The sequence below is a fragment of the Muntiacus reevesi genome, chromosome X (genome assembly GCF_963930625.1).
Source record: "Muntiacus reevesi chromosome X, mMunRee1.1, whole genome shotgun sequence".
NCBI classification, from domain to species: Eukaryota; Metazoa; Chordata; class Mammalia; order Artiodactyla; family Cervidae; genus Muntiacus; species Muntiacus reevesi.
Window position 1 is genome coordinate 98665626 of NC_089271.1, and position 26623 is coordinate 98692248.

At 46.9% G+C, this 26623-nt stretch overlaps 1 protein-coding gene across 2 annotated transcripts; it reads left to right on the forward strand.

Annotated features, from left to right (window-relative positions):
* Positions 1-5326: 5326 nt before the first annotated feature.
* On the forward strand, positions 5327-23033 carry GABRE (gamma-aminobutyric acid type A receptor subunit epsilon). Of its 2 annotated transcripts, none has more exons than XM_065916286.1 (9): positions 5327-5461; positions 9581-9801; positions 10238-10305; positions 14435-14655; positions 15187-15269; positions 16652-16789; positions 20483-20635; positions 20753-20952; positions 21243-23033. In XM_065916286.1, exons 1-9 carry the CDS (start codon positions 5409-5411, stop codon positions 21588-21590), a joined length of 1485 nt encoding a protein of 494 aa, XP_065772358.1. In that variant the 5' UTR covers positions 5327-5408; the 3' UTR covers positions 21591-23033. The 2 variants fall into 2 exon arrangements, with proteins under 2 accessions (XP_065772358.1, XP_065772359.1); XM_065916287.1 differs by having other exon boundaries at positions 20831-20952.
* The last annotated feature ends 3590 nt before the right edge of the window (positions 23034-26623 follow it).

Below are 26623 nucleotides of genomic sequence, written 5' to 3' on the forward strand. Positions count from 1 at the left end.
CTTTCATGCGTCATACATATTATCTGTCAGGAAATCCTACTGGTGCTATCTTTAAGATATACCCAGAGTCTGAACACTTCTCACTATATATCCATGCCATCACCCTGTTCCAAGTCACCATTATCTCTTTTTAGGATGACTACAATGGCTTCCTGTTTTTATCTTTACGATTTTCACTTTATTCTAAATACAGTGGTCCTCAAAAAAAAGTAAGCCATATCATGTCACTCTCCTTCTCAGAAGCCTCCCTATGGTTCCCATTTGCAGGCAGAATTAAAGTGAACATTCTTTCAGTGACTGTATGGTGTCCCGTGATTTGCTGGCCCTATTTTGTTATCTCTCTGACCTCACCTCCTACTATTTTAATATTTCCTCTTTGTCCACTCTACTCCAGCCACACCAGCTTTCCTGTTGTTCCTGGAATGCTCAGTATGTTTTGACCTTAGGTAATTTTTACTGTTTGTTCCCTTGTACTAGAGCACTCTCCCTTCAGACATTTGCATAGTCCAGTGCCACCTCAGTGATGCTATCCCTGACCATCCTATGTAAAATTGTAACCCACTCTCCAGTCTGACTTACCTCAGTCTGCCTGTTATTTTTCTCCAAGCCATTAGGCTATGTTATAAATTTGCCTGGACCAAGGCCCTGCATTGGAGGCAGTCAATGCAGGAGACCTGGGTTCAATCCCTGGGTTGGGAAGATCCCCTGGAGAAGGATATATATATATATATACATATATATAGTGGTTTGTCTCCTCCCTCTGGAATGTATGCCCGACAAGGGCATTTATTTTCACTTATTTTTTGCTTTTCTTAGCACACACAAAACAAATGTTACTTGAATGAATGAATGAGCCTGTCTCTTCCCTTCCATTTCCTTCCCTCCCTTCCTCCTGTAAGGATGAGGTATCCATCTCCACTGGCACACCAGTTCTGCATACTGGGATGTGATCATTCCCAACTACCTCCTTAAGATCGCCCTTGTCTCTCTTTTTATAGTTTCTCCTTCTTCCTCTCAATTGGTTTCTTTCTTTCAGCCAGTAAACATGATTGTGTCTCATTTGTCTTTAAAACACCAAAATTGAAATTATTCAAATCTTTGCTTCCCTCTAACTGTTGCACTCTGTACCCCTTCATGGTAAAATTCTTGAGAAGCTGTCTGTTTTCTGACCCCACATCCTCACCTCCTACATTCACTTCTCACAGAAAACAATTTCTGGACCCCATTATTCTCAACTGCTGCCCAGTATCATTTGCCAACATTGTTAGTCCCTTCCTTGAATCTCATTCTCTTCCTCTCCAAGGCCTTGGTCCAGGCCCTAGTAGCTCAGAGAAGAAGAAGATATGACACCCACCACCCCCTACATTTGGGTCCTGCTTTCTACCCATACTTATTTGAGTCATCCAATGCCCCACTGCAATAGCTCATGCCAGGTTCCCTGTTGATAAACTCAATGAACACCATTCACTCCTTCCAAGAATGTTGTTGAACATGCCATCCAAGTAGAAATGTCTGCTCTTCTGTTGGCTGCTATGACAGCCTTCTCAGGACTCAAGCTTAAGCCCCTTTTCTTTCTTCTTAGATGACTTCATCCAGACAAGTAGCTTTGAACAGCATCCATGTGCTGATGACTCTCAGTCTCCATCCCCAGGCATGCCTCTCCTCTCCCATGTAGACTGGGCCTGAGTACTTCCAGCCTGAGATGCTCACAGAGTGGTCCAGTTTCCTGAGGTCTCGGGTCCTGTTTTGTCCACTCCATTTCTACTATCTTGGGACAAGGCCTTCCTCTGTGGTGTATATCTGGGGCTGGCCTTTTGATCCTTGGTAAGATACTTGCTAGGTGATGTTCAAGACCCCAGGGATACCAACTGTGCCTCCACTGGTATTTATCAGTTATTAACTAATAATAGGAATGGTGAGAATGGCACATAAGTTTTGCTGCATTGCTGGAATCTGTGTTAAAGGCTTTACATGATCTATGCCATTGAATCCTCACAAATTCCATGTAAACTGGAAAGAATTGCATCTCCTATTTTACACATAAGAAATATGGCACTTGGGGGTGGGGGCGAGGCTTCAACAGTATGTGAACTGAGAACTTCCAGATGTTCAAGCTGGATTTAGAAAAGGCAGAGGAACCAGAGATCAAATTGCCAACATCCGTTGGATCAGAGAAAAAGCAACAGTTCCAGATTAACATCTACTTCTGCCTTATGGACTACACCAAAGCCTTTGACTATGAGGATCACAAACTGTGGAAAATTCTTCAAGAGATGGGAATACCAGACCAACTTACCTGCCTCCTGAGAAATCTGTATGCAGGTCAAGAAGCAACAGTTAGAAATGGATATGGAAAAACAGACTGGTTCCAAACTGGGAAAGGAGTACTTCAAGGCTGTATATTGTCACCTTGTTTATTTAACTTATATGCAGAGTACATCATGCGAAATGCCAGACTTGATGAAGCACAAGCTGGAATCAAGATTGCTGGGAGAAATATCAATAACCTCAGATATGCAGATGACATCACTCTTATGGCAAAAGTGAAGAGGAACTAAAAAGAAGAGTGAAAAAGCTGGCTTAAAACTCAACATTCAAAAAACTAAGATATGGCATCTGGTCCCATCACTTTATGGCAAATAGATGGGGAAACAATGAAAACAGTGACAGACTTTACTTTCATCGGCTCCAAAATCACTTCAGATGGTGACTGCAGCCATGAAATTAAAAGATGCTTGCTCCCTGGAAGAAAAGCTATGATGAGTGAATGAGTGAGTGAAAGTTGTTCAGTTGTGTCTGAATCTCCAGGCCAGAATACTGGAGTGGGTAGCCTTTCCCTTCTCTAGGGGATCTTCCCAATCCAGGGATCGAACTCAGGTCTCCTGCATTGGAGGTAGATTATTTACCAGCTGTGCCACAAGGAAAGCCCAAGAATACTGGAGTGAGTAGCCTATCCCTTCTCCAGGGGATCTTCCCAACCCAGGGATCGAACGGGGATTTCCTGCATTGCAGGCAGATTCTTTACGAACTGAGCTATTAGAGAAACCAGCATATTAAAAAGCAGAGACTTTACTTTGCCTACAAAGGTCCGTCTAGTCAAAGCTATCATTTTTTCCAGTAGTGATGTATGGGTGTGAGAGTTAAAGTCAGTCACTGTTTCCATTGTTTCCCCATCTACTTGCCATGAAGTGATGGGACTAGATGCCATGATCTTAGTTTTCTGAATGTTGAACTTTAGCCAACTTTTTCACTCTCCTCTTTCACTTTCATCAAGATGCTCTCTAGTTCTTCTTCACTTTCTGCCATAAGGGTGGTGTCATCTGCATATCTGAGGTGATTGTTATTTCTCACCATACTCTTGATTCCAGCTTGTGCTTCATCCAGTCCAGCGTTCCCTAGGGGAAGAGTGACTACATAACTTTCAGGTCCCTGGGGAAACATAAAAATGCAGGGCCACTTGTTCAGAAATTATTAAGAATTTCAAGAAAGTGACAGAGCATGAAAGCATGAGGCACCTCTGTGTGCAGGGCTGTCTCACTGCACAGGCCACATGCCCATGAGGCTAGCCCTGCCACATGGCTGGGAAGGATATACACAGGATGCCTGAATGTATCCTATAGTCTCTTATTCTCTCTTGCAAAATCTGAAGGGAGCAGATACCAGTGAAATCAGTGGCACTAAGACACACACAACTGCACATAGGCCAGTAACAAATCTTTGTCGGGTGCCTAATGTGTGCCCAAAACCCATCTTAAGTTTCAGGCATATGGTGAAAAACCAGACAGACTCTTTGTATGGTTTGGTTTGGTTTTCTTTTTTTGGCACTGAGCTTACTCCAGTGGTGAAACGTTCCATAAACAAACTCACAAACAAATGCCCAAGAACATCATCAGTTAGTGAGCATTGTCTTGAAGATGACAAAATATAGTGATGAGATGGGGGTGGGGTGATGGAGAAAGTCTATTAGATTAGCATGCGCCAGCAAAGCCAGGATTTCCCAGGTGGCTCAGTTGTAAAGAATCCTCCTGCCAATGCAGGAGATGCAGGGTTGATCCCTGGGTTGGGAATATCCCCTGGAGGAGGAAATAGCAACCCACTCCAGTATTTTTGCCTGGAAAATTCCATGGACAGAGGAGCCTGATGGGCTACAGTCCACGGGGTTGCAAAGAGTCAGATATGACTTAGCCACTGAGCAAAACAATGGCAAAGCCTATCCAAGGAGCTCACAGGACCTTGTACAGCAACACCTAAGGATGCTGCTAGTGTTTGGCATCAGTTCCACAGGCAAATCTCTGCAATCCCTTCCCCTCTGAAGTGAATCATGAGCTTCTAGGTGAGAAAGACAAAGTCCAAGGACGCTTGAGAGAGACTTGAGATGTTCCCTGTGACAGGGGTCAGTGATCCCACCCCCCCCCAGGTGCTTCTCACTTCCTCTGGGGGTCACCAGGGGCCAAGTCTCTGGAATGATAGGGGCAATCAATCTGGGAAAAGGGGTTTCCAACCTCCTCCCCCTCCTCCAGGTGCTCCCTCTCACACCCAGGCCCTGGCGCTGAACTGGGAGTCAAATTGCCATCAGTTTCCTTTGGGTTCAGACAAAGTCCTCCAGTGAATGCCTTGGCTCGGTCCTCTGGTGGTGGGTCCTCCTCCAACCCAAATACCTGTGGAAATGGCCCACGTAGTAACTAACTCAGATCAGAGTTTCCTGGGGAGACTCTCAAGTCTTTTCTTTTTCCCACTGTGCCAAGGAAGGTGCTAAGTTACCCAGGTTCCTTTGGACGTCCAGGAATGCGCTCTGAAGGGCTGGAAGGTGTGGGTGGAGTGAGGGTGGGGGAAAATCTCAGAGGCCAGGGTACTTGGAAAAGTGATGAGGTGCAACAGGTGGTGGCGAGGGGTGCGGGAAGACAAGGGCTGGAAGCCACAGTGCGATCCCGTGGCGCACCAGCGGGCTGGCAGGGCCAGGGGTCGCAGCACCCGCATCTTACCCCTGCCGGGCCCAGCCTGCAGTCCCTCTCCCAGCCGCAGCGGCGGCCCGCCGGTTTCCCTGCCTGGGGCCCGCGCACCGCAGGCTCGCCTCCTCCTCCCTCCCCCACGTCCCCCGCCCCTGGCTGTCTGGCAGCGCCGCAGCGGCGGCGGTGGGGGGCGGGGGGCCTTGGCGACCGGGCTTCTTCCTTGTCTCCCTCCTCCTCCCCGCGCCTGGCCGGAGCCACCCCTCCCTCTGCCGCAGCCGCGTACACGTCGTCGGAGATTTCCATCGGGGCTTAGGGGGCGGAGCCAGGCTGGGGGGCGCGGGGCGGGGCGAGTGGGAGGAGTGAAAGTTGGAGCCCGACAAAACCCTCCACGCCGCGCTCGGTGCGGCCAGACCGCGCGCAGCGACCTCCGCACAGGTGGTCGCGCCGGTCCCTGCCGCAATGTCGACCAAAGTTCTCCTGATCCTCTTGGGCACGCTGGTAATCCTTCCGTGGTGAGTCTCCAGCCCTGGACCCAGGAGTCCCCGCCCAGGCCCCGCTCCCTCTCCCCGGGAGTGAGGCCGGCTCCTGAGACCCCCGCACCCCGTGTTCCTCGAGCCCCACTCCCCGCCTGCCCCGGGCCCTCGCACGATCTACCCTGTTCCCGCGTCCGCTCGACGCACGCGGCCAGTCTTCGCCCCGCTTCCCCTAGGATGGGAGCCCCGGGCCCCTGAAGGGGCGCTCAGGAAGGAAGATGGGACGCCTGTCACCTGGCCGCTCCCGTGCCCCCTCCCTTTGCCCCCTCGGAACCCCCCTTTCCAAACCACTGCAGCGGCCTGGGATCGATCATTTCCCCCCGCCCCCCCGCCTCCCAGCCTTCCCTGGGAAGAGGTGACCGGCCTGGGCAGGTTCGCGCCTCTGGGGACTGGGGGACTTTGGGAACGTGGCGCCCAGAGGGGTGTGAGGGCAGGGGGAAGAAACTACGTTTAAAATGTTTTGAGTGTTGGCTAGTGTGTTCTCTCGTTCGAAAAAAAATTTTTTTCCTCTCTTTTCTGAGCGCCTAGTGAGTACCAGGCACCGTGCCAGACAACTCTGACTTTACTTGCTTCCCTTCCCGCCGCTCCTCTTGGTGCCAGTCCCAGGCAGGAGCCTTGGTTTAGTCCAAGAGTTCCCACCCCATCCCCCTCTACCGCCGGATTCCCTCTTCCTCCCTAATGCCCCCAGACGCCCTGCTGGGTCTTGGCTGACTGGAGCCAGGGGTCAAGAATGGTCATCTCGGAGGTCTGTGGTTTTGGATCCTGCATTTCAACCCCTCCCACTCTTCCAAAGACCAACAGCAGATTTTTCCTGGAGCAGCCGGCTTCGCTCACATCTTCTGGGGTCCTGGGACTTTGCCAGGAAGGTTATCCCCTGCGTCCCTGTCTTCTGAGAGTGAAAGAAGACTGCTTCACATTTTTTAGATGGTTTTCCATTCAGTTCCAACTGTCACAAGTTCCTAAGCTTCCTGATCTTTCTAGAAGCGTCCACCACTAGACTTGTCTTGCTTTTTTGTTTTGGGGAGGAGCATTGGGGAGATGGCTTCTCTCCCCACCCCAGAAAACTTCAGCTCATCAGGGGCAGGGCTGTGTAGCTGGTTGCTGGCTCATTGGTGCCCTGGTAAGAAGCGGGGCTGGCCTCATCAGGGGGCTTGATAAATATTTCTGAATGCGTGCTAGGAATTTCCAGTTATCCACATCCTTCCAGATGTGAACTGGACGAGTTGGGAGAGCTGACATGGTGACTGGGGCAAAAGAGAGATATAGGAGTGCAGAAGAGGGAGGGGAGCAGAAAGGAAACCAACAGGGAAGAGGGGCTGTTGTGATGGAAACTACCCTTCCAGCCCAGGGGGAAGGACTGCAGTAACACACTGTCTGCTCAGGCACTGTCCACATGGTAACCTGTGACGTCATTAAAGAGCTGGGGAGGTGGCAGTGGGGTGTGCTGGCACGGGCCATCTTGAACCACCTAGCTCGGGTCCAGGCTCAGCTTAAAACCACTTGTATGACACTGGGCACAACTCCTTCCTCCATCTGGGCCTCAGTTTCTCCATCTGAAGGTTTTGAAAAAGAAGACTCATATGGGGAAAAGAAAAGCAGTCCAGTGGCCCTTCTCATATTCTCTTCCCTTTCCCCAGCCAGCTGCCTGAGCATTCTCTGTGGGGGAGGGGTTGCAGAAATTCAGCTCCATCTTGGACCATCACATCAAGAGGGATGTGGATGCCCGAGAAGCCCCATGGGAAGATCCCCACTAGTCCTGTGCATGAGTGTTTTTCATGTTTTTATTATTTCTAGCCGTGAAAGTTGGCTTAATGGTGAGCTGAGGAAAGGTATATACATTGTCAGCAGTTTCTTAACCCCAAGATCCCAGGATGACGGGGCTTTTTGATTTGTTTGAAATTTTTTACTGGCAAAAGCAATTTGTCAGATGACAGCAGCCTCAAGACCCTCTGATCTCATTTTCGTGGCAGACATATTCTGGGACCAGAGAGGCTGTGGTGGTCTTTGGACCTTTGCTTGTTTGTTTGTTTGCCCCTCGAAACTCAGGGATTCTGGCTGGTTGTGGACTTCTGGGAGGGGTCATGGCAGACTCTTGGCTAACAGTCCTGATCATGCCATGCTCCCAGTCAAGTCACGAATTTTGCAGTCCCCTATTTCTCCATCCCCCTGCCCCCCCCCCTTCCCTGCCCCACGGAGGCTGGCATGATCTATTCAGAGGACAGAGGGAAGAGCCTCAGGGAAAGAGGGCATCTCTGGATATGCTATTAGAAATGGAAATTGCTTTCCCCAAACCCAGTTCTTCCCTTGCCCACAGTGGGAATTAGCCACCTCAGACATGAGAAATGGCATCAACTTGGCACATCTGGATGCCAATTAAGCAATTCTTAGAGTTTGAAATACTGCGGGAGCATGCATTGTGCTGCTCAAGTTGGCCTTCCCTTGGTCTGCAGTACAGAGGCCATACTCACATCTCCTGCCCTGTTAACCCCTTCTTTGAGGGAGCAAGTTGTCTAATTGATTTTGTAAACTACAAAATAATTTTGTAAGTGTAACCGAGATATAAGAGTGTAGAAACCAGGAGTGGATTTTCACAAAGGAAACATGCCCATTTAACCAGCACCTAGACCAGGAAACAGAAAGTTGCCTGTCCCCTCCCCCACCCCCACCAGCTTCACCACTCTGCCCATTCCAAGTACACCCTCTTCCCCAAAGGAAAACACTCTCCTGCCTTCCAACATCACAGATTAATTTTGATGATGGCTTTTGAAAAAGCTTTTAATTATAAATATTTTCAAAGACAGAAAAGTACAGAGAAAAGTAGAGTGAATCTCCATGTAACCAACACCAGCCTCATTAATTATCAGCTCATAGGCAGTCTTATTTTCTATGTATCCCACCCACTCTTTATTTCCAGCTTAAATTCTTTTAAAGCAAATCTCAGACATCATATCATTTCATATGTAATTATTTTAGTATGTATTTCTAGTTGTAAGGACTTCAAAAACAGAATAAAATACCACTATTACCCCAAAAATGTTAAGAATGTTTTCACACTGAAAAAACTAGCCAGTCAATATTCAAATCTCCCTTATTGTATCATAAATTTTTTTTGTTTTGTTGTGTTGTGTTTGTTTTGTTTTTTATGGTTTGCCCTTTAAAATCAGGGTTCATATAAGGTCCATATATCAGCAGACTTTTATTAGCACTTTAATTTTTCAAAATGCTTTTTTAAAAAATTAGAACATATATGCAGAAAAGTGCTCAAACCATAAGTGCACGGCTGACAAGCTGTCCAAAAATGATTCACACTGATATCAAAACACCCACATCAGGGAGTGGAATACGACCAGAACCTCAAGCTGCCTGGTGCCCCCTCCCTCACTGCCTCCCAGCAAAGGAAGCATGACTCTGATTTCTAACACCATATCTCATGTGTTTTATACATTTGCAGGTGGCTTTTTTAAGTTTTTAAAATTTTTGAGTTTAATTCTTCGTGTAATATTTCGACTGTGGCACTCAGGTTGGATTCCTGTTGACCATCTCTTTCCTAAATGATAGTCTTTGTTTTCTCTCAGTGCTCAGAGCTTCCCCCATCCCTGGCCCCCAGCTCCAGTGTTGTAGAGTATCCCTAAAGCAAAGGCATGCAGTGTTCTGACCCTCTCTGGGAGAGAGTGCTCTGGCTTTCCTGAGCATTCCTCACAACCCTGGCCCTTTGTCTGCCCATTTGCTACCAGGTGGCACTGGTCAGGCAGACCGGAGACCAAGACTAGTAATGGCAGCTGATTGGCTAGAGTTCATATACCCACCTCCTCTTACTTTTACTTTGAAAAATTATTTTAAAATCTCGAACTTGCTTTTATTATTGATTTTTGTTGAATAAAGAATGACCATTAAAGCTGGAGAGCATGGGAAGTTCCAATGGAGAGCAGCGAGTTTTAGAAGAAATAAACAAGAATAATCTGGCTCTTGATTTACTGTTACCAGGTACTCTTTAACTATGCTCTGGGTTGCCGACTTATTCACTCTGTCCCAGGAGGCACCAGCTGGGTCCCCTCAGAGTGGAGGACAGAGGTTCACTTGTTTGTTTTTATGTTCTAGCATTGAAGGACCTCAAGTTGAATCAGAGGAGGGATCCTCTGCCAGTGATGATGAGGTCTATGGCCCAAAGCCCCAGCCTCCTGAAAAGGAACTCTCCTCTGAAGAAATAAAGCCCACTGCTGTTGGTACCCATGAGAAACTTGGCAAAATGTCAACAGCCACGGAAATACTGGATGGCATCTTCCATAACTATGACTACAAACTGCGCCCTGGCATTGGAGGTGAGTAGCAGGACATAAATCTCCTAGGCCCCAGAGGGGAGGAGGATTGAGGGCCTAAGTGTGGAGAATGGGCCTGGGGTGTAGGTGGTGGTGTCCTGCATGTGGGCAGGAATAGCTGTCGCTGACATATCAAGTAAGAGATGTCAGTGCTGGTCTCAGCAATGCCATTGACTTTGGTCTAGATTTTTCCCTTCTCTCACCCTCAGTTTTTCCAACTATAAAATGAGATGACTGGACTAGATGATTGACCTTTGAGGTATGTCCAACTCTTAACAGTCTATAAATTGGGCCTTTTCATGAGAGAAGAAAGAAATGGTATCAGATCTTGAAACCATGTAGTCTAACCCTTACCCCCTTTATTTGCCGCTGACCACACCCTCCCTTGCCCCACACTTCTGTTTGACACTTACCTCTGCCACTTCTGCTTACTTTACAGAGAGACCCACTGTGGTCACTGTTGAACTGTCTGTCAATACCCTTGGGCCTCTCTCTATCATGGACATGGTGAGTACTGAGCTTTGATTTATAGTATCTTCTAGCCTAGGGAGCTGACCCATGAGGCTTTTCAAGTACTTGGTTTTTCTGTGTCTGTAACAAAAGAGTTTTTTTTTTTGGGGGGGGGGGTGGATTTTATCCGACAAGGACTTGAGAAGGAGACTGAAAGGGGTAAGTTCCTTGCTGCCTGAAGAGGACCTTAGGAATCCTGACTGTATCTTCCAGTATTTCATTCAAAATAAAAATAATAAAGCAGCTTTAAACAACACAGTGGAATGACTCTTTTCTTCTGATAATGATTTTTATGGACTTAATCCTGTAGTTATCAACTGTTGCTCTAGGACTGCTTCTCTAATTCTGCCCTGGTTTCTTATCTCCTTTGCTACTACTGCTGTTCATCCTACTGTCACTGCTATCCCCAGTTAGCCTGCATGAGCTCCTACTTGATATATACAAAATGCAAGGTTTCTGCCTGCCCCAGTCCACCTACTAACCTAGCCTCCTGCGTGAAATGCCTCCCGTAGTCCCAGCCCTGCTTATAGCATGAAATTCAACCGCACACTCTAGCAGCCAAGGCCCTCCATGTCGGCAGCCAACCCAGGGCTCTAGTTTTATTTTTTTTCACTCCTTTAGAGATCACATGCACCAGTCACACTAGCGTATGGTGTTCCCAGGCTATCTTGTACTTCTGAGTCTTTGTTCAAGTGATTTCCACTTTGGGATGGCATTTTTCCAATTTTTCACCTTATCCTTCAAGATTTAACTCTAATGACATCTCTTTCACGACATCTTCCCTGACTTCTACAGCTGTTAATTGCTCCCATTTTTACTCACACCACACTCCTTTCTCTGACTCTCAGACCTTTCTAGCATATATCACAGTTGTTTACCTGAACTTCTCTACCTCATTGTATTGTAATTATGTACTCTGTGTCTGCCTTGCTCTCTCAACTATGGGTTCCTTGATGTCAAGGACCCAGTATATATTAGCTAAACAAATGAATTATAAAAGATGTTTTGCAACTGTCACTTTCATCTGTGGAGCCTAATAATGAGGAAGACTGGAGTAACCAACTCCATCACAGCCATAGCCTCGGCCTAGTCCAGGGCAGACACAGTTTTAGCATACACCCTGGTACCCAACAAGCACCATGTGACTGGGTGAGCTAAGCGTCTAGGCTATGAGATAGTACTTGCGGATACACACTCAAAGGTAAGTAAATATTCATGGAAGCTCAAGGTGTTTACATAGGCTGAATGCAAGAGTGGGGTTCCCCACTGTGATGGTTTGTTTGACTGCCTGATTCTTGGGGCACAACATACTTATGCATTGGCCATGCAAAAATTAGGACTTCCCTGGTGGCTCAGAGGGTAAAGCATCTGCCTACAATGCGGGAGACCTGGGTTTGATCCCTGGGTCGGGAAGATCCTCTGGAGAAGGAAATGGCAACCCACTCCAGTACTCTTGCCTGGAGAATCCCATGGATGGAGGAGCGTGGTAGGCTATGGTCCATGGGGTCGCAGAGTCAGACACAACTGAGCGACTTTACTCACTCACTCACTCATGCAAAAATTAACCTCAAAGCATAGTATCTTAAAATGACAAATAATCATGTGGGTTAGCAATCCAGGCATAATTTAGCTGGGTTCTCTGTTTCAGGGTTTCCCAAGGCTGCAGTTAAGGTGTCAGTTGGGACTGGGGTGTCATCTGAAGACTTGACTAAGGGAGGGTCCACTTCTAAGTTCTCACGTAGTTGTTGGCAGGGCTTAGTTATCCGGCTACTGTCTCTAGGCTTTCCACATTCCTTGCCATGTGGGCCTCCCCACAGGGCAGCTCACGTGAGGCGGGTGACTTCCCTCAGAGTGAACAAGAGCAGGAGAAAAAGTGCTCACGATTGAAGCCACAAGCTTTGGGGAAGTAAGAAGGAAGAAGAGAAATGTGAGAGCAGTCAGATCTTTTTGAGTTTCTGTTGACATTTTAAAGCTATTTCCCCCTCTTCCCTTGATATCAGATTTATTCTTTGCTGTCATTAATGTGCTTACGACTAAAATAAGTATGAATTTAGCAATTAGTTTGACTAAAATTGTTGATAAACCAAGAAATACTGGGTTTTGAGCCAGAGGTTGAGGTTCTCTGATCCCACCATCATAGCCACCATTTACTCTTAATAAGAAAGGCACCTTTCAGATCATTGGTGGGAGCATGGTGAAAGTGGCCTGAAGAGTAGTAGAAAATCTGTGGCTACCACCTCCTTGTTATGTTTGTAAGATGTAATTTGGGGAAATCTGTTTCTAACATCTGCAAGAGCCTTTGCTGTTCCCACCCTTGTCAGCAGCACTAATCTCACGGGAAGGACTGCTACCTGACAAGCCTGAGGGATACAGTTTAATGACCCAGCCCTTACCAAACCTGGCATGTAACACAGAGCTGATCCAAAGAGGAGCCAACAACTTGATTTTCTTTGGCCTGTAACATGTTACTTTAGCCTGGGTCAAGTGCCTTTAGAAGATTCCGAACACTCATGTGGTATTAAATTTCCCAGAGAAGTCTGGCTGTCTGCATAGTTCCCCATAGTTCCTTAAAGCTGTGGAAGGTCCCAGTCCTTGTACATAGCCTGTTTTTCTCGGGTGATACTGTAGAGGGTGGTGCTTGGTGAGGAGGAGTACCAATACCCTTCAGTCATAAATCAGAGATTGTGGAGAGCACAGGATTTGTCCTCAGGGAGAGAAAACAAGCCCCCTTGTCAGACGGGAAAAAGTGAACCGTTAGTTATCAGTTAGTGTGTCCTGAACTTACAGTTGGAATCCGGTTAAATGGAAATGAAATGCTTATTTGAAACCAGAAAGTATAGCACAGGAGCAAGTGTGCACCGTAGTGGGGAGGCTTCCTCTGGTTACTCAGCAGTTCTGCGGGCCGGTTTGGAGCTGCCAGCCACGCAGGAGTGCAGAGCCACCCTGAAGGCCACTCGTGAGGGCTGGTGTGACTTGGCAGGGCAGGGCCGGGGGCTCTGCATGTGAATGGTAGCCAGGCTTTTTCCTGTGTGATTCTCTGGACTCCTCCAGGGAACATTCTCAGCCTTGGGGGGCTGGTTCCCTGTAATTGGCAGTGGCTGTCACCACCTTGTGTCCTGAGCAGCAAAGGCAAGCAGAGATGTCTTGACCTCTGCTCCCTAACCTCGAGGGCTCTACAGGCCTCCTCGTTGTGGGTTTCTGGTTGGTGGTGTTCATTATTTGATGCAGGAAAAACTCACAGGAAAGGCTTAGGGGTCCTGCAGAGGAAAACTGGACCTTGACCCCCAAAGGGATTCTTGGAACAAGTGGAGTAAGCCCTGGAGAGTAAGGCAGGTGGAGGTGGTCCCAGGGCAGGGCCATGGCAGTGGTGTTCTGAGCATCAGAGCCAGTATGTTCCCATTAAGTATTTGTTTGATTTCGAACAGACTCCTTTCTCTCTGACCTCTAAAGTAAAGGAGATTGAACTAGCCCTAAAGGTTATACCTTGGCCTTGTTCTAGTACTTGCTGTTCAAGCTGCTTGCAGTTCTATTTGAGTCTTTTTGTTTTCCTCCTTTCAATACCAGTGGTGCAGATTTCTAGCTTCTCATACTTCTTCCTCTTAAACCTTCTTTTTGATATTTAACAATTTATGTGATAGACCATATCTAGAGACCAAATACTTGTGGATTAATTAACATCTGTACTCCCCAAATGAAAGCTGAAAGGGGCAACTTCATTGTATGCAATCAAAGGTGCATATGTTTACAAATGTTTAGAATGATTTTGACCTGACATCTCTGATTTGCTATGGAAATGTGGGAGCCCAGACGGTGTTAGCCTGAATGGAGTAGCATCATAGTCCTACAGGGGAGTATCAGCGTGATGAGCCCAGCCTTTACAATTAAGCCACCACTGTCTGTCTGTTTCTAGGTTAAATGTGTCTTCCCAGATTGTTATTCATTTGGGATTTTTTTTTCTTTTTGAATACATGGAAATAGAGAATGTCCTTCAGCCAAACCCATGCTGTTTTCCTCTGTGGAAACCTGAGTGGGCTCCTGTCTACTAGATAGGTCCATCACAAGATGGCGCAGGAATGTTCTTTGTCTGCACAGCCCCAAATGTGTGCTTTTCTATCCTTGCCACCAGGAATACACCATTGACATCACCTTCTGCCAGACTTGGTATGACGAACGCCTTCGTTTCAATGGCAGCTTTGAGAGCTTTGTTCTGAGTGGCAACTTGGTGAGCCTGCTGTGGGTCCCAGACACCTTTTTTAGGAATTCTAAGAGGACCCATGAGCACTCAATCACCATGCCCAACCAGATGGTCCGCATCCACAAGGATGGCAAGGTGTTGTACACCATCAGGTATGTCAAGCTTCTGGAGTCTTGCCTCCTGTGACTCTTCTTCCCGTTCTGAGAATTTTTGCCAAAGAAACATGGACTGAGGTTTCATCCTGAATGATACTTCTAAGGGCCCCTCCAGCTTTCCCAGACCATTGAGCTCAATCCCTTGGTGTATAGACATACATACTAAAGCCTCAGAATAAGAAGATATTGCTTAAGGCCACAGCCTGAGTTTGTGGCATAGCTGGGACTGATATCTGGGTGATATGGGGCCAGGGGGGTGGTAAACAGTGGGAGAGTGTTGGCAGGTCCTTGAAGCTGGGATGGGCAAGAAACACAAGCCCATCTAAGCTGGTCCATTCATTTCTCTGATGATGGAGGCCAGAGTAACCAGATACTTCCAAGCTGTTCTTCCACTCTTTTTGTCTCTCCTTTGAGCTCTTTGTCTCAAATCCCACCATTGCCACTCATTGGTGGTGGTCCCCAGGCCCAAGCTGGGTGGATATCTAAGTGTTCAGGGCCAGCCTAATGAGGCTCCTTTCTCCCTTCCAGGATGACCATTGAGGCTGGATGCTCACTCCACATGCTCAAATTTCCAATGGACTCTCACTCTTGCCCTCTGTCTTTCTCTAGCTGTGAGTACCTTCTTAGGTTTCTGGGACCCCAGAGTCGTCACACTGGGCCCCTTCTTCTCATCCTTGCCCCTTACATGTTTCTGCCTTTGTTTTTTTCCCTTAAGATGGTATCAAGGTTGCCCAGGGCCTCCCAGTCCATCCTCATCTCCTTTCCTGCTGACAATGCTGTGTTGCTTAAACTGGGCTTCATGTTGGCTTCTTCCTTCTCCTTTCCACCCCATTTCAAATCAGTCACCAGCCTCTAAAGTGTATCTCAAGTACGTCTGCTCTCCATCTTCACTGTCACTACTACCTTGGTTTAGGTCTTTGTCATCTTCCACTTGGATTTTGCAACATATGCACTTTGAAGCTGACCATGTCCAACACTAAATACACGGTCTCCTCCCAACCTCTACCCTCAAAACAAATGCATTGCTTCTGTGTTCCCATCTGTCTCATTGAAAGGCACCACCAACCACTCAGTTTTCAAAGCCAAGAACTTTGATGCTTCTTTCTTCTTCACCTCCTACATCTATCCAATCAACACATCCTGTTGGTGTTCCCTCCAGAATCTCTATTGATCTTATTTCTCTGCATTCTCTCTGCCACAGCTTTGACTCCTGCCTTTGTTCATTTTATTGTGCCTGAGTTATTGCATTGGGCTCCCGTAACTGGTCTCCCTGTCAACAGGCCATCCTCATATAAGAGCTAGAGTGACCTAGTGAAAGCATCATCTAGACTAGGTTACTCCTTAGTTTCAAATCCTTCCTGAACTCTCGAATCAATTCCAAATTGCTTAAAATAGCACTCAAGGCCTTTCATGAACTAGCCCCTGCTATCCACTCCTACATACCTCATCCATCTTCTGTGAGCCAGCCGTCCTGAACTTTTAACGTTTCCATAATACATGAGACATTTTCACCTTCCTATGCAAAGAACACACTCCTTACCCTTTCAGCCTCATCTGTACAGAGAATGTTTATACTGGACTTTTAAGACTTACTGAGCATGTCACCCACTCTATGGAATCATCTTTTCTGGGTGTGTCCCCAACTGATCTTTCCCTCCTTTGTTTCCCCACTGTCCAACGGGCAAAGGTTTCTCAGAGGAATTCCAACAATTACAGATGTATACTCACTGTCTTATTCAATAAAATGTGAATGCTTGAAGGCAGGGCTCCTGCCTTGCTCATCTCTGTGTGTCTAGCACAGGGCGTGGTACTGAGGAGTGCTAAGTGAATGCACTTACTGGATGGACTTCAATAATGAGGTAAGAGAAGTAAGGCCCCACAGTTGGTGAAGCCAGAGTCAGGACTCCTGGGTATTGCTCAGACACCATGCTGTTGGAGGCCTCAGCTTGGCTTCCCAGTCTCACATGACTTGTCTTCCCACGTTGCCTTACAGTTTCCTATCCTGAGAATGACCTAATCTACGAGTGGGAAAATTTCACACTTAAAATCAATGAGAGTAATTCCTGGAAGCTCTTCCAGTTTGACTTTACAGGAGTGAGCAACACAACTGAAACTGTCACAACCCTGGCTGGTAAGTGCACCTTTGAGCCAGGGCTAGCCAGAGGCCCAGGAGGGTGGTAAGGATGACTGAAGGTGGCCATCCATTCATCCAAATGCTATGTACTCATTCCATGACAATATAACATGGCTCCTGTCTTACAAATGCTAAGCACTTATAACTGTTTGCAGAGGAAACTGAGACTTTGTTAACTATGTCTCAGTCTCATCTGCAAAGAAGTAAGTGCTTTGCCAAGCCCCGGAGAGGGTAGGTGAGTAGATAAAGTTTTGTTGCTGTCAGAATTTGCAACTAGCCTTGTCATGCAGACCTTTTGGTTTCCAACACTTTGTTACAACTGACCTACTTGGACACTTGGGGAAATGGAGGTCATGTGAGTTCTCCATACTCAAAGCAATCCAAGTGGTTCCAGTTGAGTGGGATTCAGTCTGTCCTGATGGGAGGTGGAGGCTGAAGTTCTGTCATCAGCTATGTGAGAGCTGGGATAGTCTGGAAGAGGTTTCAGCAGCTACAATACCTGCCATATCAACATTTCTTTTAAAGGAGCAGCCCTGACACGCACAGATTCCCGTCAAAGGCTTCGTGGTGGATTCAACTTGGATGGTGATCATTGGTTTTCTGACCTTGTCCCTCACAAGGACTAAAGGGGAGGGTCCTGGGTCTCTTATACTTTAGCTCCCAATTAGATGTGAGTGTCTTTGCTTGTGTTCCTAGGTGATCTGAATGAGGAGCCAAGGGGCCTCCCTGGGGCTGCTCCGGGAGCAGCCTTTTCACACATACTGACCAGTCAGGGCAGTGGCGGCTCTGCCCTCACCGTTTCCAGCCTGCGGATGGAACCAGTCACCCAGCCAGCCATTTGCCATGGAAGGCATCTTGCTTGGCTTCCGTGTGACTAGGCGGAAAATCTGCTTTTGCTTTACTCGTTGAGTTGGTCCCTGGGTGAGGAATAGTCCATGCTCATCTGGCTAGAGCTTTGCTTGCACAGTACTAGACACGGGTAGAAGGCTGCTTTACAAGCACTTTCCTTTTTCTCGGGGGCTCTGGGTAAGCAATTTTACTCCCTTTGACTTGGGACCCTTGCTCTTCTGCCAGCTGACCATTGGCATGCCTCTTACGGTTCTGCACCTTGGTTTCCCGAGACAGGTGGGGATCCATCATCAAAAGCAGCAGGAGACAAGGCCCACGGGCTTTCAAGTCACTAGTGGTTCCGTTTAGTAGATGGTTGTACATTGTTTCAAAATGGTACCCTAGTGACTACAAAGCCCCAGAGGCAGCATCATCACCAGTGACAATAGGTAAGCACCCCACCCTCCTTGGAAGAGAGGAGAGTTCGTGAGAGAAAGGAGAAGCCCTCCTTTATCTTCGGTGAGAGATGCGTTGATCTTGAATCATGGTTTCTTCAGTATCATAGTTATCTTTGGGACTGGTCCCAACTCTTTCGGTCAATCCCTGGGCAGTTCACTCTGTCTGGAGTAGACTTAGGTCCTAAGCTCCTAAGGGTTCAGAATGCAGTGCTAGTTTGGTACTCTGGCCACCTTGGGCCTTCAACCAGAGAATCTCTGCTTCAGGAGCCTTACCCCCAGTGAGTGAGACATCTTTCACTGCTGGCTGTTGAGCCTTTGATACAGAATTCACCGATGATTAGCATTTTACTTTCTTGCAAGGGAGTTTCTTCCTTTGCTAGACAACTCTGTTCAACGGAAAAACCTCTCTGTTCATCTGAAATTGAAGTCTCTGGAACTTCCACTCGTTAGACTTAGTTCTTTTTCCCTAGAACTACTGAGCTTCCAGTAAATCTAGTCAATCTTCCACAGGGTCAAGATCAAAGAGCCAGTATTATGGTTCCAACCCTGGATCATATTATTTTATAGACCATACAGCTGTAGTTCTTTTTCCTCCCCTTTGTTCTTCAAAGCTTTGGCTCCACTCATCCTTCTAGTCTCAGTCCCCTGGACACGGTCTTTTCCATTGTGTTCCTGTGACAGTGCAGTGACCTACTGTGCTCTGGTTGAGGCAGATAAGAGCAGGAAGCATCTTTATAGCTTTTCTCCCCCTCTGGCTCCTCAGCCCCAGATAACTTTTTTCCCTTACCCATGCTCCTCCATTCCTCAGAAATAAGAAAGTGTATGTTAGTACCTTCACTTGGCCTTAAAGAATAAGTTCCCATCTGTTGAAAAGTAGAGAAGGTTCTTCTTTGGTGAAATAGACAAAATAAAAATAGAAAAAGCCGATAGGATAATCAATCTTATTGCAACAAGAATATATCAGCTCAGCAAAGTTTTGTGCAGAGTGGCTATAGCTAAATAGGACCATTTTAATTGCAGTCAAGACCACAGGACAAGGAGCTAGGATCTTGATAAAAAACATTCTTGCTAGTAGGTAAGGATGAGTGGTCCCTGCAGCAGCCCCGGAGGAGTTCAGTCCACAAAGCTGCTATTCTGGATACAGGTATTCAGCTGGCCCCAGGCAACTTCCTGGCCTTTTCCAGAAGATTCTGAGAAGTCTTGCCCCTTGAGTGTCAGTGCTGCCAAGGTGAGTAGGAAAGGCTCGTCTTCCCATACAGTCCCAACATACCCAGACTTGCTGGGCAGGTGATCTATTTTCTAAAATAGGAGGACACATGGACAGGTTAGTGTTCTGGTCTACTTTACAGAACTGTTTCCAGGCAGCAGCAAGAGTTGCTGTGCATCTGCTGGGTTCTAGGCTGTGCTGGGCTGGAATGGGCAGGAATGTAGCAACGGGGCTCAGATGAGACCTGCCCTAAAGAGGTTTAAAAGCCCACCTAATAAGGCCAGTGAATTCTATAGCATCACTGAAGTGGAAAGTTGGAGCTTAGTTTCTCTGAGGAGCCAGAATTTGAACTATTGTAAACCCAACATGATATTGAGAGTGAAAAGAGATATTCTGGCTTCAGAAAGACCTCCAGAATCCCTGGGGGTCATGATAAGCATGCAGAGTGTTTGGGCATGTCAGAGTATAAGGCAGCATGAAGGGTCCAATAGAAGATGTCAAGTGGAGATAGAGGCTGTCCTCAGGTCCTGCACAAACCATCACTGCCTAGGCTGAGAGCCAACATCAAGGACACGATACCCAATGAATGCGAAAACCTCAGTCAGCCTTGTGGATGTATGTTCTGCAGACCTAACATCTAGAGGACTGACTGAAATTTTCACTTTCAGCTAATTCTTCTATTTTCTTGAAGCACTCATTTTGGGCTAGGATAATAGACTAAGAACAGGAGTCCAGGGTTCGAATATTGGTATAAATATCCGCATTATCTCAAGGAAGCTGAGTAGATAGGGTTAGCTTAGAGTAGGGTGTGGACGTGGAGGCCTCAGTCAGCCACCTGGACATTAGCCATGTGGTTCTGATATCTAGAGGGCTAACTGATTTTACTGTCTTCACTTGACTATTCTGCTCCCTATCCTGGAAATATGGACGTGGGGTGTGTGACAGTGAACTGAGAAATAAGTGATGAAGGTTCTAGCCCTGGCTTGACTCTTAACTGAGCATGGGCCTGGCAGTGAGTCTCCTCTCGGGCTTCCTCTGTGTCTCTGTGTGTGGCATTGCCTTAATGTGCCTCTGTCCGAGGACCATGGTGGGCATCCCATGAGCCCCTATTGGGCCCTTAGTATGCATGTCCTTCTGCATGTGGGACACCCTCGTGGCAGTGCTGTAGTGAGGAGGTATTTTTTAAATATCTTCCAGGTGATTTTGTAGTCATGACACTTTACTTCAACGTGAGCAGGCGGTTTGGCTTTGTGGCCTTTCATAACTATGTTCCTTCCTCTGTGACCACAATGGTCTCCTGGATTTCCTTTTGGATCAAGAAAGAATCTGCTCCAGCCAGGACTTCTCTAGGTAAGTGGATGAAGTAGGCATCTCCTTGAGGCACAGAATCGCCTTTTCCGGGGGCCTTTCCAAAGTGTAATATATAAGCTAGTGGTGCCGTCCACCTCCACTCATCTCCTTTCACAGGGATCACCTCTGTACTCACCATGACCACTTTGGGCACCTTCTCTCGGAAGAATTTCCCACGCGTATCCTATATCACAGCCTTAGATTTCTACATCGCTATCTGCTTCGTCTTCTGCTTTTGTGCTCTGATGGAGTTTGCTGTGCTCAACTTCCTGACCTACAACCGGACGGCGCCCCGTGGTTCTCCCATACTTCGCCATGTATGAGCTGGTATGGGAGTGGTGGCAAGGCTTTGGAGGACGGAGGCATGCAAGTAGGGCACTGGCACTCATGACACGTGGGTGGCCAGCTCACCAAGTAATGAGGGGTAACCTGGGGCTTTGGGGGCATTGGGTAAATTTTCGGGTGTGATGGTGGAAATTCTGGGGTGTGGGGTGTGGGGAAAGTAACAGGGTGCCAAGCACTGAGCCCTTGGGAATCCTTGAGACAGCACCTGGGCTTGATTCATCTTCCCTTGACTCATTCTGACTTCTTTGCTCCTTCCTTTCAGCCTCGTGCCCCGATCCGTGTCCGCATCCCTGTCATTGAGCATCCGGAAGCTTTTGTGTGCGACATTGAGGACTCCGAGGAGGAGGAAGCTGGGGATAGTGAGGAAGACGAAGGCCCTTCCTGCCCAGCCCGGCAGGCCGCCAGGCCAAGCCGCCCCCAGCGCTCTGCTGGCTGCAGCAGGTGGTGCGATAAGTACTGTTGCATGGTCCCCACTTGTGACGCCAGCAGCTGGCAGCAGGGCCGCCTCTTCATCCATGTCTACCGCTTGGATAACTACTCACGAGTGATTTTCCCGGTCACCTTCTTCTTCTTCAATGTGATCTATTGGCTTGTTTGCCTTAACCTGTAGGTGCCAGCTGGTACCCTGTGGAGCAGCCTCCCCAGTTCCCCAGGAGGTCCCACAGCCTTTGCTAAGGGAGTTGGAGGAAAGCAGCAACCAGAGAATGTCTTTCCTTCCCCTTCCCCAGCCGGCAGCTGGCAGGGCGCCTTGCCAGTCGCACCCCACCTGGCCCATTCACCAAATCTCCTTAGTGGCCCATCTCAAGTAGAATGGCCCCATCTCTGTTCTTCCTGGGGCATGTGTGACACTCAGGCTTCGAAACGTAGACTCAGCGACCAGCTCCCTAAGATGGTGTCCATGTGTGAGCGGATTAGCCATCTCCCCAAAGGGCTAACACCCACTGCCTTTTCCCAGAAACCCAGCACTGCGTTTGTGGTGCTCTGGGCCTAGCTCTGGCCTCAGCCTCAAAGTGCACACACCAGCTGCTTGCCTGATCCTGGCACCTCCTAATGATGCCGGGCAGCAGTGTAACGGGGAGGGGATCTCGGTCCTAGGTCCGATTATTACATTCTTGACTCTTGTCTCCCTGCCCTCCCTTCCCCTGCATATAGATGGGCACTGGCGTGATTCCTTTAGGAGGAAAGGGGAGCCAGCAAGTGAGGACAGTACCCCTCCCTCTGCTGCTGTGACACCTCCCTCTTCCCTCCCCGCGGGCCTTCATTGCTCATCTGCACCACCAGTTCAATGCCTTGCATCCAGTGGGTGTCTATTTTTGTGTGTGATGATAGTAATGACCCCCTGCTTTGTATGCCCCTTTCTTCCTCCCCCTTGGCCCCTGTGACTTTTCTGTGACTTCCCCGGTGACTTTCCCAGCCCCAACCCAGGTGCTAGGCCATGGTGACTTCCCGGGGCCAAGAAACTAAGGGAATTCTGCTCTGCAGTGGGCATTACCCGCATTGATTGGTGCCCAGTCGAGGCACAGCATAGGAGTTCTGCCACTTCCTTGGCCCCTGGACCTGTGAGCAGGTCCACTCCTATTTCTGGGGGCACTCTGACAATCACAATCAATCAATTGAATTCCCTTAAATTTGTACAGCACTTTACCTTTTGCAAAAGCACTTTTGACAAATTATTTCTATTTTGAGCCTCATAGCCCAGTGATATATTCAGGGCAGGATTCTTATCCCCATTTTGCAGATGAGAACCCTGAGGCACAGATTTCTATGGGACTGTGGATCTCACTGGAAACTACCCAGGAGCCCACTGTCACGTGACAGGGCTAGGCAGCTCTTTCCACCATGATTTGATTCTATAGCCTCTGCTGGCACCCCAGTGGCAGGGCCCAGAGTGGCAGCCTCTTTTCAGCATTGGCCTGCTCAATTCCTGGGCCTCAGGTGCTCAGACTGCCCCAAAGATCTAATCTCTCCTGGCTCTAGTAACCCAGTGAGGTGAATTTAGACACGCCCCAATGCTTGTATATGCTGAATGAAATCTGTGTCTGTATTTTATTGGGTGGGTGGGTAGGGTGGGGCTCCATCTGCTTTTTGTCACCATCAACTGTAAAGGGGAAATATATCAATAAATATGTCAGCAAAGCATAAAAAATGTTACGACTGGTTTCTTCAGTGTTCAAGTTTGTTCTCTGCGAGGGTTTTTTTTTTTTTTTTTTTTTTCACTTTTACTTACTTATTTTTGGTGTCACTGGGTCTTTGTTGCTGTGCACGGGCTTTCTCTAGTTGTGGAGAGCGGGGGCTACCTTCTTGTTGGGGTGTGAAGGCTTCTCATTGCAGTAGCTTCTCTTGCTGTGGAGTTGTGGAGCACGTGCTCGAGGGCATGGGTTTCAGTAGTTGCAGCTCACCGGCCCTAGGGTATGGGCTCAGTAGTTGTGCACAGGCTTAGTTGACCCGTGGCATGTGGAATCTTCTCGGGTCAGGGATCAAACTTGTGTCCCCTGCATTGGCAGGTGAATTTTTAACCACTGGACCACCAGGGAAGTTTTCTGCTGAGGTTTTAAACTTTAACTCAGTGACTCAAATCTTTGTCTGTTATCCTCCCCCATCTATGACTCCTAGACCTATCACACACTTGCCATGTACTTTTCTCTCAGTGGAGAACTTAAGGGAAGACACTGACCAAGTAGGTGCCCCCCTTTACTGATTCCCTTACTTACTGCTATGCCTCTTCTCCCTTCCATGTTTCTTTTGCTTTGCCCATCATTCTAGCTTCATCTAGTCAGCTTCCTAAAGATCATCAGACTCAGAACACTCCCCATTTAAAGATGGGGATGCTGAGGCAACTATCACACAACCAGTCAATAGTGGAGTGGGATGAAGTCAATACCCTGTCTTGGCTTAGAACAAGCCTGGAGATCGTGGTTGATTACCCTTCAAATGAACTTTCTAAAGGTATATTGGGAAGTGTTGGCCCTGGCATTCTTTGACACATCCAGCTCTAAGGAAAGTTAGAAATGATAATAAAAACCAAGCAGGAGACAAAATGGCATCTGAACAGCCAAGGTTTTGCCATAAAGTTCTTGAAATGATGCACACGTTCCCTGTAAGAAATCTACGTGCCTTTACTGTATATTTTCTGATGTCCTAACCCATGACACATTACAATTAATAATAACAAGTAACAAGGAAAATAGTTGCTCACTTTTAGTTATATTAGATGCAGGGATGGGAGGAGAGAAAGCCTGGCTCCTGAGCAATGAGGACATGCAAATTTGTGAACACTCATATTTAAATGCATTTTGAAACAGATAGTGCAAACCTGATTTCTTCAACACACTACAGTAAAGCTAAAAACAAAATTCCTAACATTAGTAAATTTTAAGAAGCTCATGTAAACAGTTTTTTGAAAATGAAGAAAATAAAATCATTATTGGGTGCATAATATCAAAAAATCAAATTAATGAAGAAAAAACTCCATATGTTTAAAAACACATGGGATGCAGCCAGCACCATATTCAGAGAAAAATTCATGATTTAAGCATTTCGATTACTGAGCACAATGGAAGATAAATGAGTTAAGCATGGAAACCTAGAAACTGGAAAAAGGATAAAAGTACATTACATCTTAGAAAAGTTTGAGGGAAAGAGAGATTTAAAAATTAATTAGTAAAAAAAAAATAATAATAAAAAAATAAAAATTAATTAGTGTCAGGAGAACTAGCTACTCATTTAAAAATAAATAAAACTGGGTCACTGTCTCTTTCTTTACATCAGCATCACAGATGAATCAAACATTTTAAAACTTTTTAAGAAAATCCTAAGATAATATGGGTGAATATGTTTTCTTGGGTTGGGAAAGGCCTTTATAAGCATGACATAAAACACCAGAAACTGTAAAGGGAAGTGCTGAAAATTTTGTTCATACTAAGAAATAGTAACTAAAGGAAAAGCAAAAAAAAAAAAAAATGTATAACAAAACACACTGTCAGTGGTGAGTTTTTCTGGGAAGCAATCTCTGAGACAGAGATTAGCATGTAGGGGGTTGATTGGGGAGTGCTCTTAGGGTCATTGCAGCCACCATCAGGTCCCCAGCTGTACACGTGAGGAGCTTTGGAGTTGGGCTGGATTTTCCAAATTGTCACAAATCAGGGCAAGGAGGCTAGGCATTTATACTCTTGCATTTATCAGTTACTGGATGTGAGCATGAACTTGCAAGGGATATGAACTTGGGTGTGTCTGGAGAAGGACTCAGTTGAAGTGGTCAGCCTCCAACAATCTCAGCAGTTGGAGAAACAAGAGCTTCAGGGTCAAAGAGGTAGGGATGTGGAAGGCCTTGGTAACACACCACAGCATCCTCTATAGTTCATTCCTCACTTTGTTCAGGCTCATTTACTTCAGATAAATAAAATCTGGAGCAATTCACCTATGTTGAGTTTCTTTTCCTGAGGAAAACTTAAAAGATCAGTGAAACACTCTCTAGCACCTCCCACTGGAGCTGGTCTTAGGACCTTAACTGATAAACATCATGCCTATGTTGCACTTCAATTCTGAATTTCCTCTCACCCTCAGCTAGTATCTCTCCTGGTATAGGTGGCTTACTTGGTTGAGTGACTATGCCTCGTCCTTGAAGGGTCTGAGATCTGGATACCTTGTTCATCTCAAGCCATGAGCTGGAGGACTTGTTTGTCATTTCCAAGGGATACCTAAGTGGGTCACCTAGACATCAAACCTTTTCTTGCCTGTCCCCATTGTATGCAGTGCCTTTATCTTCTCCCAATTATTAGGGTCAATTTCCCCTGTCAGGAAGGAGATTTGTGATTTGGTGCCAAAAGTGACTGGGCACTAGCCATGAATTAAAATTTAATTAAAATTTAATTTGTTGCCCTCTGGTGAAGGCGCAATCTGGGAGCTAAGAACTAAACTTGCAGAACCCTGAATTATGAGGATAAAAGTACAAATTCCTCCAGTGGATCACTGGGAGTGATGACACCTATTCCTACTCCTTAGTTCCCAAACTTATATATCTCCTTTATAATGGTCATTGACTTAGGATATATAATGTTTCCTGGTGGGTAACACCCCATCCTCTCAAGGTATCATCTACAAGCTGAAACTTTAGTTGTGCTTTCAACACACTATTTCATCATTTTACAATGATGTAGTATGTAATAACATCCCAGGCATGTGCCCAGTGTTGAACTCATTTGGCCACAAGTGGATCCCTGGGTCCATTTCAAGTTATATATAATCTTGTCTCAGTGCTCTTGACTAGTGGAGTTGTCTGATATCCTCCAGAAAATAAAGCCTAACCCATATCCATAATGTGCTGATTGCAATTGAGAGGTATCATTGCCCCATGCAAGTCTGAAATGACTCACTGTAGTCAACTTGTCCCCAAGTCACTTGTCGATTCTCTTCAAGAATGGTCATATACTGGCACTTGCCATTGATCTCTGTTTAGCATGATCAATAGCTAAATCAGCCTTAGTGAGTTGGTGACTATGCTGTTGCTGCTGCTGCTAAGTAATGTCAGTCTTGTCCAATTCTGTGTGACCCCATAGACGGCAGCCCACCAGGGTCCCATCCCTGGGATTCTCCAGGCAAGAACACTGGAGTGGGCTGCCATTTCCTTCTCCAGTGCATGAAAGT